This window comes from Poecile atricapillus, chromosome 12 (genome assembly GCF_030490865.1).
Source record: "Poecile atricapillus isolate bPoeAtr1 chromosome 12, bPoeAtr1.hap1, whole genome shotgun sequence".
NCBI classification, from domain to species: domain Eukaryota; kingdom Metazoa; phylum Chordata; class Aves; order Passeriformes; family Paridae; genus Poecile; species Poecile atricapillus.
In genome coordinates this window covers 12,624,517-12,638,229 of record NC_081260.1, presented here as the reverse complement: position 1 = coordinate 12,638,229, position 13,713 = coordinate 12,624,517, and the positions used below count along the sequence as shown (strand labels likewise).

General features: G+C 36.7%; 1 protein-coding gene across 1 annotated transcript in view; it reads right to left on the bottom strand.

The window, feature by feature from the left end:
* Positions 1-1,866: 1,866 nt before the first annotated feature.
* Positions 1,867-13,713, bottom strand: part of STK26 (serine/threonine kinase 26) — a 30,857-nt gene continuing 19,010 nt past the window's right edge. The window contains exons 4-12 of the mRNA XM_058847770.1: positions 11,187-11,243; positions 9,412-9,520; positions 9,163-9,320; positions 6,483-6,668; positions 5,710-5,858; positions 4,992-5,085; positions 4,435-4,497; positions 4,208-4,344; positions 1,867-3,798 (exon numbers count right to left, since the gene is read on the bottom strand). Coding sequence (XP_058703753.1) covers positions 3,774-3,798; positions 4,208-4,344; positions 4,435-4,497; positions 4,992-5,085; positions 5,710-5,858; positions 6,483-6,668; positions 9,163-9,320; positions 9,412-9,520; positions 11,187-11,243 — 978 coding nt within the window. The 3' untranslated portion in view covers positions 1,867-3,773. The remainder of the gene's footprint in view (positions 3,799-4,207; positions 4,345-4,434; positions 4,498-4,991; positions 5,086-5,709; positions 5,859-6,482; positions 6,669-9,162; positions 9,321-9,411; positions 9,521-11,186; positions 11,244-13,713) is intronic.

Sequence of the window (13,713 nt, the reverse complement as noted above, 5' to 3'; positions counted from 1 at the left end):
GCAGCTCATCAGTAAGTGACACAAATTGTCATCTCCGAGCTAAATTCATTGCGTAAACCACTTTCTTGGGACTGACTAAAATTAAGGAACAATCCCAGTAAGCAGTGCCTTACTTGTCAAGGAACAATTGAAACAACAACCCTTGACTAAGTCCTTCCCCTCACTCCCTGCTCAGCCCTATTCCTCCCCGAGATAAGACATCTATTTAAGCAATTTTATTTCCCTAGGGAAGAAAACAAGGATGGAGAGAGGACATGGAAAGATTTGGTTTGCTGGTGGTGAAAGACAAACAGCAGTACCTGGAAAATGTAAAGTGTTACAGTCCTTACACAAAGGATTATTGAAGGGGAGAAGGCACTGCAGCATCACAATGGGAAAATACTAAGCTACTTAGTGCATTCAGACAGTAGTAACAGGTTTATATAAAACAGATAATGGTTGAGACAAAATCAATAAAGCTGTGAAATAAGCCAACATACCACTAAAACTTTGCAAAGAAGAAAATAATTTTATTCCAGTGTTAAGTCATAAAACATTGTGATAAAAATCAGACTTTTAACAATCACTAAACTTTGTGCAAACACATTAAAACCTACACACTCTCCTATTCAGCTGTCAAAATTGCAAGGCAAGAGCAGGTGTGATGACACTACACTGCACAGAAATTAATCGAGGTCAGAGATCAAGGGCTTAAAGAATGATTACATTGATAAAGGACTCATCTACCCAAGAACAAATACATTATTCTGCAATTCAGACTACTTTGATAAGATTACTTCAGCAACAATTCTTCTCAACCTACAGCAGGAAGCCTGGCAAACCAAAAGAGCAGGAAGATGGTTCCTGCATGAATATTTTGATCTATCTTTCCATTAGCTATCTGCCAGCAACAGAATACTGCTGATTAAGTTACACAGTTCATCAATAACTAACACGTGGGAAAAGGACAGCTCATTTCTGGAACCAGCAATACAGATGTCCCTTCTTAGGAACTAATTATAGTCTCATAATGCAGAGAGACTTCGAGCATATGCAGCACAATAAAAAAACCTTCTTGAATGGACTGTAATACAAGAGAAAAGTCTGTTTTGTACACATGTGGGTGAGTTTTTGCCATGCTGTCCCACGAGGTAGGTATACATCCCACCCACTCCACAGGAAAAGAAGAGGCACCATATTACAGCTGTATCTCAAACATGTCAGGTTCCAATTTCCCATGTCATTTGCTAACCCCACCTACCCAGAATTGTTCACAGAGTTGCATAGATTAAAGATCCTGTGTTAATGGGGCAGAGCCACCAGTTACAAAACCCAGGCAGAACTCCCATCAGCTCTTCCCTCAGACTTGCACAGAAAAAGAACACCTTAAGGGAAGTGACATGGAAGTAAGAACGTGCTTTTATTTCTGAAAAATACATATGAAGGTCCTTAAAATGAGATTTGTGTTGAGGCTACCAAGGTGAGAGAGCTGTGGCCCAGGCCTTTGTGTCCCTTCAGTGCCCCATGCTGAGGCCAAAGGCAGTCAGAGCTGTGACAGAGCTGTGACAGAGCTGTGACAGAGCTGTGACAGAGCTGTGACAGAGCTGTGACAGAGCTGCACTGCTGGACATGTCTGAGCTCACACATCCCAGAGGCTCCTCTCTAGGAAAGGAATTAAACTGAACCCTGGGACTGCTCCATCCATTGCCTGGGGTGTAGCAGCTGGAAGGGGTCCTCTGGACAAGGACAGACTGGGGCACCCAGAACTTGGCAAAGCACCCATGCAGGGAACACCTTTCTCACAACACGAGTCTGTGACAGACATGTCCACACCTCTGCAGAGCTGCTGAAATCCAGAGTAAAATGATGCACAACAGAACAAGTTCGTGAAAGTTTACAGAACTTAAATATTTATTTTTAAACCATTTTAAACCCCCCAAAACATTGAAATAAGCTTCATCTATAAACAGATTTACAAGACTAACAACTACAGAAGCTAGAGGAGCACTACAATTCGTTTCTGTGATGCAGTTATTTTGTAAAGCTTCAGATCAACTGTATTTACAACTTTTGCTGCTTTTACATTTATAAAAATATTTATTTAATCCATAACATTATTGTTTTCAAAAACTATTTCCAGACTTTTTTCTCAGATATAAATTCTAATTGAATTTCAGTTATATAGCAGATGAAAGTTTTAAACAGAAACATTTTTTTTAAAATTAAAACAAGGAGTTAAAAGTAATTTTTTTTTACAGTGTAGGCACCATTGAAAATAATTGTCCTTGGCATATCTAACCACCATCTCTCACAAGTGTCCTTTATATAAAAACGATGTAATGGCAACATTTGACGAAAAATGCAGTATTCACTTGCACACCATTACTTTTTCAATATTTGGCAGATATATTTCAGATTCTTTAAAATGACTTTTGTGCAAAAACAAAATGTGCAGGTCTGAACCATAAAATAAACACACCCAGCCTTTATCAAAAATAAATTTACACCAACAGTTCCACAGCTAAGTACTGAAAAACAATCCCAGTTCAAAACTTCAGCATAATATACATACTGGGTTGAAAAAGGGAAAAAACCAAATCAGAACAAAACAACAGAAGAGATTACCCATCTAGCAGTACCATAAATATATAACTGAAAGCAACTTTATAGTCTTACCTACTTTTTATGAAAAAAATCACTCCGTACTGCACAGTACTACCTTTTTGTGAAAGAATATCTATAACTCAGTTATTTGCATATTAACTGGTAAATACATATTTAAAATACACTTTCAGAAAATTATAAACAAATTATGTTGATGTACTGTACTTAATGTATTTCAGAACAAAAATGTGTATAAATATCTTACAGGAGAAACAACACCACCACACAGAACGCTGGTGTTACACCGATACCTGCGTGTGAGGTATGTAACATGCGACGCTCGGCTTCTCTGGCTCCCTTCCACCCAGGCATGTATACTCAGAGGAAAAAAAATTAAATTAAGTTAAATTGGACTTCAGGTTCTGTCCATTATTGCCGAAAGCCCCACCCCCTCAACTGTATTGCTCTAAATTTTCCTACCATGATGATATAAGATTGAGTTACTACTTCAAAACCTGTTCTAAAAGGTAATACACAGACTGTACATCAGGATAAACCTGTTGCTACATATCACCTGCAAACTATTGCCATATTGCTCTCAAATATATTTAATCATAGAGCTGCCTAAAATACTGTACCAATTTAGAATTAAAATAGATACTGTTGCAGGTTTGTTTTTCAGGGCACGATAACTATATGCTGGTTGAAGCAGGTGCTACAGCAATACCCTTGCCACTACATTACATGTCTTGAATATGCTTGTGAAAAAGCTATTTTTCTCTGAAGCTTCTTAGTGATTTACAAAAGTTTAACTCATGAATATAAAAGACCTGTACAACTCCATGTACAGGAACAAAATAGCATCAAAACATACTGTACTTGCACATTCTATTAACTAAAGTAATGGTTATTTCTAAAAGCAAAACTGCACCTCAACATTTATCAGATTAAACAGGTGAAACTACAATATTAAAAGTTGTTCTTTACAAAATAATTTCCTGAAAATATAAAACCATGTGCACTGCCACAAAATAGTTGAGTAGGTTCTTTCAAATCCTCAATCACCATCAATATGTTGCAAAGATCCAAAAGGCACAAGGAGCTCATGAGCTAAGCACTGCCAAGCTTGAAGTAGTTTTGGTGGGTTTCACTGGGTCCATACGAAAGAGCAGTCAATTGTGTGAAGTTTCTTAGGATGAGTCATTAACAGAAAATCTACAGATAAAAAATGCAAGTTAAAAAATTTGTTAATTACATTGTTTCAGATAGGCAAATAGCACATAAGTATTTCTCCATCACTACACAAGAACATGCCTTCAATTCAATGGTTTATAGTAAAAAAACCCACCAGGTGACATTCTCAAGAAAACATTCCTAAAAGAGGTAAGAAAATACATTACAGAGATTCTCTGTCTCGCCTGTAAATACGATTAAGACAAACCTGCAAGCTAAATTAAAGAAGAAAGATATTGCAACTACAGTAAAGTTGCAGCACTTCAAGACCACATACAGTAGTTGTTAGTATTAGTTTTAGTCTCAAACAGAAGTGTTACCTGTAACTACAAAGCTAAAGGTTTAAAGCACTGGACATAGCAGATCTTTCTCTTATCACTAAACTACTTACTTCTGAAATTTCTCCATAAGTTTCTTCACCATCTTATCTGTGATCCCTGGACACGTTGCTTCTGCCACATTGATGCTTTTCTCAAGTTCTTCAATTGCTTTCTTTCTGTTAGCATTATTTGTGTCTTGCTGCTTGAGCTGAGGAACAAACCAGAAAAGTTAAAACTCAGAAAAATTATTAGACATTTGGCTAATACTTTCAAAGAAGATTTTTAAGCCAACACTTACCTCAGCAAACACGGGGGTGATTATCATAGTTAAACAACTCAGGGTTTTAACAAGATCCTGATCCTAGAAGTGAACAAATATGGATTACATCAGCATACTATAACATACATCAGCATATATACAACATACACACTGCCTCTTAACACAGCACATGTGATTTTATAAATTGAATTAAATTTACCAGTGTTTAAAATACATTACAAAACCCACAAAGACACAGTACATCAACAAATATTACAGGATGTTGAAATAGATGCCAGATAAAACATCTCAAACAATGTCATTCAGCATCAGAAAACCAGTTCAGTTTTTCTCCACTAGTAAGAGACTTTAAAATTCCCATCCCTATGAATGTATACTGATCTAGAGTGCATCTGCAGTGTATTTTGCATTTGAGGCTGACATGGCATAGGACATACCACTAACACGCATTATCTCTTGAACTGAAAAAAACCAGTCAGTTCTTATGAAAAGTGAAGTTACTAAGTTTTATCACTATCTTCCTTAAAGTGGCTTCAGAACCAGCAATTAGAAAGAATTCCTCTGTCTGTACGAACCGTCCCATTCTGGAGCTTCTTTGCATCTGGCTTCTTCCGAACTGTAGTAAAGCTCCACTCAGGGTGAGAGTTATTTTCTTTGTTGCTGGACTCCCTGGAACAAAAAGGACATGATGTACATAATACTAGCCACAACAGAACACCAAGCAAGCATAGGTAACCCAAATACAAAGTCTATCAGGATTAGTTGCATATTTCTTAAAATAAGAAGAAAAACATGTATTGAAACATTAACTGAACTTTAAAAGAGGCTGAATAAATTGAAATGTGATCAAAAGCAAACAGAAGATGTTATCTACCTACAAGGCTTACCTTCTCCCATGGCATCCCATTTAAGAGTTATCTGATAGCCAGAAAAACAAGAGACTTACAGAAAGCATGTTGTTCCACAGGCATTGTGCAAACTTCTTCATGCACCTCAACCTTGCTCTGCAATATCTCTAATTGTGATTCAGTGGTTTTGGTACAACCACTAGCCTCAGACTAGGAAATAAATAGCACTTAAACAGAACTGAAATTGAGTTTAAAGAGAGAAAGTTTAAAGAGGCAAAAAGCACACAGCTTGACTTATGTCTTAGTCTTTAGGGGGTTTTCTTGGAAGAAGACAAAAAAAAAGAAATAGAGACAGGTGTACAGAAAAGCTGCAGCAAACCCACTTTAAGACCATTATCTAAACAAAAAACACACCCAAAAAAGACTGTACTGAAAATAAACTTACGAATCTGAACCATCGGAATCACTTTCATCACTACTATGTCCCTCTGCTTTCCATCTCTTAAACCTATCAATCAGTTCTGTCAGATAGGAAGTCTTCTTGGCATTTTTCATAATGAATTTGTGCTTCAGAAGTTCTTTTGCAGTGGGGCGCTGTAAGAAACACTTTAAATATTTAATGTTATGCAAACATTTAATGATTTTAAATGCTAATGGGGGAGACTTAGTAAGACAAGAGACTTCTAGAGCTAACTTGTATAATATCAGGAAATTAGTGGAACAGGAAGTCAGAAAAGCCAGTAATCCACATTTACAAGCACGCTAAAAATATGACCAAGTCACCCATAGACTATACAGCTTATCCTTCTACTTTAGAAGGTCACACCCAGGAAAATGACTAATGAAAACTCTCCAGTGCCACGTTTCCTTGTAAGTTGAATTCAGACAGCAAAAGTTGTGCCGAAGAAAAGGATTTCAGATGATTCTCTCCTCTGTTAAAGCTTCTCTTCCTAGTTTAGAGTGCATTTTAGGAATCTGCCTCTGCCACTGTAATTTCTTCAAGCATTCCCCCTCCTTGAGTATTTTAAACAAAACAAACTAGGACAGAGACAGAGATATTAAGAAGCACCACTAAAATTTACAGCGGAAAGTATAGTCTCTAAAATTATTTAAATCACTGATGATGCACAATGCCAGCAAAATACTTCATAAGCATAGAAGAGCAGAAAGCAAAACTGAAATATCTACGCACACACACACACACACTGATCTACTCACAAATGTTGGGTCCTTATTCAGACATGCATCAATGAATTCTTTAAAAGGTTTACTGAAGTCTCCTAATAAAGTGGGAGGATTGTTTTTCGGAATGAGGAACAGAACTCTCATAGGATGCATATCCGAGTTGGGAGGCTCCCCCTTGGCCAGTTCAATTGCAGTGATGCCCAGTGACCATATGTCAGCCTGAGAGAGGGAAAAGGGACTGTTAGTACAAAATTATGGGCTATTAAGTATTAAGTAAAATTAAGCATTCAGTAACTGAAATATTCACATATAATGTATCTACATAATAAAATTAATGCTGGCCTTAAATAGATAATGAAAACATTTCTTTCTAACACCTCAGGAGCACCTGATTCACAAAGACCTGGCTGACTTAATCAGTCTTTAATGACAAACATCTACATCATCATTTTTGTTGGTGTTCTAACACTGCCAGCAATTTAAATGGACACCTAAATTTACACGCTTTTGGAAATGCTGCAGAAATATTGATCTTCCTTTGATTTTTTCCCATATGTTAATGACAAATTGCCACAAATTTTCTATGTCTAATTCAGAGTCTGTTTAGGTATCCAACCTTGTTTGACAGTTCACTCTAAAGGAACAAGGCAGAAAGCTGAATCAAATCCAGCCGGGGATCCCTTAATTTCTTTCCTAACAGACTGCTTGATGAATTTAGCTGGAGAACTATTGACAACTAGTTAGACTTGAAACACCACTTGAAGCACCGAGTTCACAGTGTCAGTCACAGAAGAATACTGAAGTACTATTTATTTTAACTAAAAGCATCATCATAAACAAATTCTGCCTTTGTATCAAAACACAGTATGATATTTTGATATCATATATAAAATACTTGTAAGTCTAAAATTCTTTTCTGATTTTGATTTCTTTCCCAAGTGAAATATATTATGAATTCCATCTTTTTAGATAAGCTACTAGATCACTAAAGGAGTTTCTCATTAAAAAAGTGTTTGGCAATAGTCGACTACACCTGGCACAGAATCTTAAACCGAAACTGCCCATGGAGCAAACAAGGATTACAATTTGCATCTCTCCAATATTCCTTTTTTGTTCACAAGACCTAAAATAGCTGTCCTTTATAGCAAAGAATTAAACTAACTCACCGTTCATTACTGAAATACCATAACCAACAATTGTGTATTGAGGCAAAATTACTTAAAAGAAGAGATGGGGCTTACAAATCTCTGGCACTACTAAAATGTATTAATTTTTAGTTTATTTTCCAGCCTTTTGGAGTAGAAAAAGAGAAAGAATAAAATTCAGTCCAGATACAAAAAAATCATCAGTATTAGTCTAGAAATTGAAGTGTATCCTAGCCAAATCCTTCATCTCTCCAACCAAAGGCTTGTATCTTCTGTGCTCTCCCACCAGCCTACTGTCATTGAAAAAAAGGGAGAAGACATGACTCTTGCAATGCAGTGAAGAGATATGGAAGGCAAAAGATTAGGTCACTGGGGAAATACAAATGAATGGATGGTAAAGCTGATCTATACACAGGGCAAGCAGAAGAATTAGTCCCAGTCTGACTGGCCAGCACACATTTTAAAAGCAGGATAGGGAGAGAGCTTTTCCAAATTGTCCTAGGGAACACATTACAGTGGGACCACTGAAACCCCAAACAGAAATCCAACTTTTTTTATCAGCAACAACCCTTATGACAAGTACACAAATTCCTTCCAGTCTGACTGATTCTGGGAAAGTCTCCTGGAGCGTGAATGTTTACAGGACACTTCAGATATCCAACAGTTTTTTCTTTATATACACATCACATAAGTACAGTTTCATGTTTACTATTTGAGAAAAAGCAGTAAGAAAGTATGACTTCACACATACCAAGATTTTTATTCTCTTGATCCTATGTTAAGGTTTTGTCCAGAGTGTGGAAAGTCCAATGCCAGACTGAAACATCCTGCTTTTTCACCAGCCACACACTCTAGGACACCTTGTGGTTTTACACACAGAAGAGGGGACTGTTCCTTCCTTATTGGCACTTCTAGCACCAGTTCTCAACTCTCAGAAAAACATGGAAGAACTCTGCTTTTCTACTGCTAGTTCACATAGGGAAACTCTCCTTTGCCATTAGTCATCCATCAAGAGCTCTCATGACAAAGGGCACAAGGTACCGTAATGCTGCTAATCCACAGCCACCAAGTTACTTTTTACCTTCTCAAGACCTGTGCTAAAATTTTCAGCTTTACATGGATCCTCAGAAATACCATTTGAGAAATTACACCCAGAGCTGTGTATAAAGATGTGAGAAGAAATTAACATTTTGGCTACCATCTTGACTTCAAATAAACTGCCATGTTCTGGTAGCATTTTACTTTGTGAGCACTTTATTACTGTTTGAATTAAATGCAAAACATTGAATTGAAAAAATCAACCAACACACTCCACATTCAGGAAGTTGCTTTGAAAGAGACATGACATCATCATTTTACTTGGTGACTTTGCACCTGAGTAGAACGACATGGAACTACTGTATAAAACAAATTTAATCCTACTTTTAATTTTATTATTTGAAACCTTGCAATTTCAAATCTACTTTTTTCCTCTCCATACTGACAGAGCTAAAAGCAAAAAATCAAAATAAATGCTGTTGGATAATCATATACAAAAAAAGAGAAATATGTTCTACTCTCATACTTACTTTTGAATCATATGCTGATTGCTGAATAACTTCAGGGGCCATCCAAAACGGGGTTCCAACAAAGGTGTTTCTCTTAATTTGTGTGTCTGTTAGCTGCCCAGCAACTCCAAAATCAGCAAGCTTAACATCGCCTTGTTCTGATAACAAGACATTGGCAGCTGCCAAGGGGAAGTAACATAATAACTAATTAGAATACTGCTTTATGGCTTTTAAAGGCTTTAACAAAGTAACATTTGAAACGTTGCACACCTTTTATATCCCTGTGAATTTTCTTCTCTGAGTGTAGGTAGTCAAGACCTTTCAGGATTTCCTTCAGCATAGTAGCAATCTGGAACTCATCAAATGGGCCAGCACGCAGCTTCGGAAAAAAGATGTGTTAAAATAATTTTAGTCTTGTATCTAATTTTTGCCTTGCTTTGATTAAGTTAAATCTCACTTTAAAAAAAATGTTTCAAGTTTAAAGAACTACCAAAATTAACATATTCTATGCAATATGTCAGTATTCTAATTTAAATAGGTGCCAGTGGAATGATGACCTTCACCTCTCCTCTACTGCCAATACACTAAAAACGCTGTTACTCCTCAGACATAAACTGCCTGTGCTCCCCTCAACATGCAAAGTGAGAGAAAAACAACAACTAACTTTGTGGAAAGTTTTATTTCCCTCCAGGCAGCTAACACAGCAGACTGAATTTTGCAATTTAGATTAAGTAAATTAAGAAAACCAGCTCATTTCAAAATAGATTAATCTGTTGACTGTGAGTTTTCAATTTAATGATGCAGTTTTTACTTGTCCCAGCATTTTAGATTCCATGCTTGCTTTTGTATCAAGAACATAACGTGCTACTATAAAGCTGCTAATGGATCAAGTGTAAACTTTGCAAATTAGAAATCTATGCAAATAAAACAAAATAAATTCAAGTGAGCAATCAAAAAAATTACCAACAACACAGCACCAAAACAGTGAACACCATGAAATTGCTGTAAGGCAAAGTGAGGCAAAACTGGAATTTTATTCTTCTAAAATGTTATTCTTCTACAGGTTCAGTGATTTAAATTGGCACTAGTTATAGCTATTTCCCTGTTTCTGACACTCCACAGAATATGATCAATTACTCAAAAGTGTTAGAGTACCCCACAGCCCCTTCCTCAAAAGGGCCAAGTTCTAGAGCTACAAACTACCACCTGTTACACCTAATTGCTATGTTTTTGATGAGTTGATGTGATGTAATTTCATAAAGCAGTTTAAATAGTTTTGTGAAGTCAAGCACATACTTCAACGCTCACAGGTAGGACCCCTGTTAGCAAATACATAATTATTACTGTTCTGTAATAGTGAAGACATGGTATTTTCCCTTCAGAATCACACAAAGACTGAGCTATATTATCTTACAGGAAAGGGTGGGTCTGTAGCGTTGCAGCTGAGGCAGAGCTGCACTGAAACCATGGGGAAACCACATCCACACTCAGTGGACTGTGCTTGTGCACTCTCCAGGCTACACCCTCCATGAATGCCACACTATCTGAAGTAAAAGGCACTTTCATACTTAACTGAAAATACCTGAACATGGAAAACCCAACACCTTTTAACCAGTTAAAACTAACTGTCTGTGGACACACTCATTCATTCCTGAGACCAAACCTAAAGGAAACATTTTTTACTGAAGTGTAAGGAATTCTCCTTGGAGGAGGTGGGAAGTGATGGACAGAGGACCCCAAATCCAAAACCCCACCAAACATACAGCAAGAAAAGGACTTCTCAAACTAAAAAACCCATTGCTTCATTTGACTGAGAACAAATGCATGCTTCCTAATGCTGAGACAAAGAGTAAAATAGAAAAATTAACATGAATTCAGTATGACAGAACAAATTCACACTTCTTGGATCATTACCACACAGCAGTGATGTAATATCAGCTGCCTTTTATTTTTATACAGTGGTACTTATTTTTATAAAGTGATATAAAACCACAATGAAATAAAGTTCACTGATATTTACAATGAAAAAAAAATCATATACTTACAAGATCCAAAGCTGATCCTCCACCCAAGTATTCCATTATTATCCATAGTTTTGTGCCCTGTAAAGGAAGGCATAAGTTGTCAAAAGTCAAGGCTGCCATAAAAAATTTATATGTATTTCAACAGACTACCAGCACACTCTAAGGAAAAGGCAAATAGTCTTGTTCATCACCTAGTAGTATGCAATTACTTTTTGTAGAATGACCACACAGCTCCTGTGAAGTCTAAAATATTAATTAATAAGTTTGACTTCTCTATGTAAAAAAACAATGAAAAAACACCATCACTACTAACTAATTTCTGCTAAATAGTATCTAAAATGATTTCACTTAAAGGAACAGAACTTAGAGGAGAAAAACTGATTAGGCAGTGGTTTGTTTTAATTAAATACAAGTAATTATTTAAAATGGACCTTGAGATTATGTGAGTTTCTGTACTTCCTCTGTGGAGATGTCTCAACCTCTAGAACTGAAAAATTATTCTAACACTGATTTCTACGTGCTTTTTCCTCAGCTTGTCACTGCAAAAGGTGGCTAGTTCATAGAAACAAAACTGGAAACAATTTTTGGTAGCAAATCTACAGACTACTTTCTTGCCAGAGTCCCCTCAAAAGAAAACTCAAATATGAATCTGTGTGGTACTACTCTAGAAAATTCCGTGAATAAATATATTTATTTAAAATAAAACCCAGTTATTAAAAATACTCAACTGAATCACATCTGGTGAAGTACCACACACACTGTGTACGTTTCCAGCAAATATTTACCAGGGCTAGTTCTTCATTACAGAGCACAAGCTTAGGGCAGGAGTACTCTTTAAAGCCTCTTGCATTCTCCACTGTATACTTTCCCACCCTATGGCCTGCCCAGGGATGGAAATCTAAAGAAAACTCAGCCAGCAAATAAAGGTGCAGTTTCTGAAAGCACCACATCCAATCATCCTAACAAAGCCTGCTCTATTAGCTTTATACTGAATTTTAAAACCACACCATTTATGAGAGTCTATTCCAATATTATGATCTCAGCAGGGAAGGGCTGGCTAATTTTAGCAGTTTTTATAAAGCCCAACTTTGTCAGCCCAGAAGACCTGCAAGGAACTTCTGTTCAAGGCAAACATTGTGGTTACCAGACATGTTTGGAGGATTTGACTATTACTTGAAAACAGCACAGGGTGAAAATGAGTAAGTACAGTTTCTCAAACAATGTCTCAAAGAAATTGCTACTATCCACTGTAACCGGGTGTGGATACTTTCTAGCCAGGCATGAACAACCTTTTTCCTAGCTACTTTCTGTCAGCCAAGTATAAATAGATGGGGCAGAACAACCAGTATCTTTAGATTGTCACAAAGCTTTGCTGCACAAAGTGCTGCACACTCCTGATGGAAGTGTCTGGATGCTCCTGTAGAATTTCTCCATATTGAACTGGAAAAGCTGAGAATAACTTCAGGTTTGTTTTAATTGCAAAAGAAAAGAGCAAGCTCGGGTGGCTGTAATAGTTACAAGGCTAGATATTGAAAACCTTGATCTAAACGGCACAAAAAAGGAAAACAGTAAGAGAATTCCAGTCATCAAGAGATTTATCTCTATGGTACTGTTGGGAAGTCCAGCTGAAGCACTTCATCAAGTGCACTTCCCACATTTGTGTAACCAGATCATGCCAGAACTACGGTAACTTAATGCTTTTAATCTTTTTCTTGCCTGAACTAGTAGGGGAGTAATGCATTTTCACAAGCCATTAAGCTGGAGGAAAACACTCATTTCAGCTATCTAACCCAACTTATCAAGGGGACCCTCCACACCCAATGGTTTATTTATTGAGATGTTAATTGCAATCCAAGTGCAATAGGTGATGAGGAGACAAATTTACATCCTGACCTTCCACAAATATGAAATATCTACAAATACCTCCATCAGGACTTAAATTTATCTTACAGCCACAAAAGTTGCAATACAGCTGAAGCTTATATGAGTCTACATTCTATTGCATGTTAGTGAAAGCCATGATAGAAAACATTTTATTAATGTGCACAAATATGTTTATTAAGATGCATTCTTTGACTGCATATATGCTTATACATCACCTACCAGTATGTTTAGAAAACAATATTCATCTTGCCAGACACCCAAAGAAAATTGAGGAAAAAATTATTAATACCTAAGCTTGAAGGTTAATTCAATGGGAAACTCCCATCTGAACTTCAAGATATCCCACATTACCATGACATGGGGCTTTTGTACTTTTTTGTGTCACAATAACTGAAAACTGCATCAATTTTACCACAAGAACTTCAAGGACGCAGCCCTTGCCATCTTGTACCAATGATAAGGTTTTTCAAGACTAAAATATCTGGTAACAGACAAGTAACATTGCACTGCCAGGAAAACTATTAAGGGACTGCCCATACTTCTAAAAAAAATCACATTTACAAGTTGGATATACAAGCTGTAGCTAATGAACAGCTAGGCTGCAGAATGTCATAAGTTAGTAAGTCAAGTAATTGAAATAAAGACACTTTTTCCTTCTGTCTTT